The sequence below is a fragment of the Drosophila persimilis genome, unplaced genomic scaffold (assembly GCF_003286085.1).
Source record: "Drosophila persimilis strain 14011-0111.01,24,50 unplaced genomic scaffold, DperRS2 tig00000766-arrow-arrow-pilon, whole genome shotgun sequence".
Classification (NCBI taxonomy): Eukaryota; Metazoa; Arthropoda; class Insecta; order Diptera; family Drosophilidae; genus Drosophila; species Drosophila persimilis.
In genome coordinates this window covers 833,521-836,224 of record NW_020825350.1, presented here as the reverse complement: position 1 = coordinate 836,224, position 2,704 = coordinate 833,521, and the positions used below count along the sequence as shown (strand labels likewise).

Sequence of the window (2,704 nt, the reverse complement as noted above, 5' to 3'; positions counted from 1 at the left end):
ATTACTTACTCCAAGAGATCAATTGCTGGACGAAAGACTCTTCTTCACTTTAGCAGCCGAGCAGGACTGTTGCCAGTGCGTTGGTGTGGGCGCAGCCTCTCTCTGTACCGCTCTTTAAACTTTTAAAGGCTCTTGCTAGCTGCTTGGACTTTGAGCTCGCGGATGATTGTGTCGTTTCTCACGAAATTGTGGGAGTCAGGGCTTCCGCTCACACTTTCTCTCTGGCAAGACTTGATGTACATACTCGTACATACTTAATGCCGGAATTAAGGTAAAATATTCCAAATTTAAGAGAATGTTGTGATATTTAAACAGAAACCAGTAGGCTCATCAAAATATATAAAATCAAGTACAAAGCAGTTTGTCAGTTAATATATCAAATTCAGGTATCCTTTTGAAAAATAAATAAGAACTTAAAATTTCTGTTTTACCTGCGAAATTCGACGAAAAATGGCCGCCGTAGTAGCGCAGAAAATTAGCAATTGTTTCCAGACTTGTGTTAATGGTCTCAACTATCGCTACGAGCCACATGTGCGCCACCACCTCTGCAAGGTGTACATGATCATCGGAAGCACCGCAGCCGCGACAGCTGTGGGAAGCGTGCTCCAAATAGAGGGCGTTCTAGATTTCGGTTTGTTGGCCGCTGTGCTAACACTGTTGTTGGTTTTGGGGCTGCATTTCTACAAGGATGACGGCAACAACTACCAATTACGTTTGGCCATGCTTTATGGCTTTGGATTTTTCGCTGGCCAGACCATAGGGCCGCTGCTGGGATGCGTAGGCCGCATCGATCCTTCCATTATCGTCACAGCCCTGATCGGGACCTTTTTTACCTTCATCACCCTCTCCCTGACCGCACTGCTGTCCGAGCAAAGCAAGTACCTATTTATCGGCGGGACGTTGGTGAGCGCTTTGAACACTATGGCCGTACTGAGTCTCTTCAATATGATAGTGAAGTCGTATGCGATGCAAGTAATCCAGCTCTATGTGGGAGTTCTCGTTATGTCCGCTTTTGTAGTCTACGATACCCAAGATATTGTCGAGAAGTGCCGCAACGGACACCACGACTTTGTTCAGCACGCCATGGATCTGTTCTTTGACGTACTGAGCATGTTCCGTCGTGTGCTACTCATCTTGAAGCGCAATGCGGAAGGAACATAGAACGACCTCCGCAAGAAGAATTAAGTTCGACAGCAGAATTAAAAAAAAATACATCAATTTCAAAAGGATGCCTACAAAGACTGATTAGGCTGGAAAATTAGTCTTCTTTTGGCAAGAACTTTAAAATTTAGCACTGTTTATTTTGACTTTTAAATTAGAAAAACCATATCGGAGTAAAGAAAGTGTATAACTCAAATAAACAAATTAATTAATTCAAATTAATTTCACATTATATTTTTTGCAAATTAAGTAGGACGATTTTTGGGTTGAACCCGTGCTTGAGTCTGAAGCATGAACCTAGTCCACATTATTTTTGGATGGATCCTTTCGTTATTTGTATTTTTCGACCAGGTAAGGGATCATGGCTGGGTGGACTTTGGGGAGCTTTGCGCATATCAGCCAAGATGGTGCATCCGGATGAGCATCATGGTCTGTTTTATCCTGTCCTTTCCCACGTGTTTTCGTCTCTCTCCCTATCTTTCCTTGCCATAGCAAGGTTCCTTGCGGTGAGCATATGCGGTACTCAAAGAGAAGAGGGGTGGGCAGGTTGATTTGCAACAGATTTTAGTCCTTTGTGCGGGCGGAAGGTGGTGGGGCGAAATTTTGAAACACAATTGTAACAATGTGTTATCACAAGAGTACAACCCGCTGTTTCGCTGTCTGCAAAAGGGACGAATTGATTTTTTACCAAACAAAAATATCATATAAATCGGTCGAACCGTTGGGAGAGTTTTATATATTCCATTTGATCAAATTTTTAATTTTTCTTGAAATTTGTTTAGATCTGTCTTTTTTATACGCGGTACTTGAAGAATAGAGGGGTATACTAGATTTGTGGTGAAAGTGGATGTGTGAAACGCGTAGAAGAAAGCGTTTCCAATTCCATAAAGTGTATACATATATTGTTGATCAGCACCAATAGCCGATTATATACCGTAACGAACAGTTTTGCAGGGAATGTTACGTTACGTTTTACGTTATAGAAGAGCTAGACAGACGAGCCCAGGGAAAAGCGAACTAGCATTGCAGATGCGAGTGTCCCCGATCTGAGCTTGCAAAGGATGAAAATGGAATCAAGGCACCAGCGAAAACATCAGCTTGGTCGTAGCACAGGACACATCGCTGGGCAGCGGCGACTAAGTCCGAGCATTCGTAAACCAAGGAAAGACTGGGGAAATCATTGTGAAAGAACTACACTACCACCTTCAAAGCACTAGCATCGTTCTGCAGAGGTTGCCACAGCAGACTTCAGCTAGAACAGCGAGATATCCATTATCTACAGCAGCGGAGGAAAAGCCGAAATCAAAATAAATTAAAAAATAATGGTTTAAACGCACAAGTTGATCAAGATGTATTAAAATAAGTGGTGCCTCATATAAAAAATCAATATTTTTGAATTAGAATAAACGAGACAATAATTAAGAATAAGGAACAGTTATGAATTATCAGCACTGCAATGCCAGTATTTTTTATGCAATTGCATTTTCATCGTACATTGATGGTGATGACGTGCATCTGAACTGAATATTATGAAGTAAATATG

The 2,704-nt window shown here is 41.8% G+C and overlaps 1 protein-coding gene across 1 annotated transcript; it reads left to right on the top strand.

The window, feature by feature from the left end:
- Positions 1 to 419: 419 nt before the first annotated feature.
- LOC6600386 (bax inhibitor 1) lies at positions 420 to 1,343 on the top strand. The gene has a single exon (XM_002025438.2). It carries the CDS (start codon positions 451 to 453, stop codon positions 1,159 to 1,161), a length of 711 nt encoding a protein of 236 aa, XP_002025474.1. The 5' UTR covers positions 420 to 450; the 3' UTR covers positions 1,162 to 1,343.
- Positions 1,344 to 2,704: the final 1,361 nt, after the last annotated feature.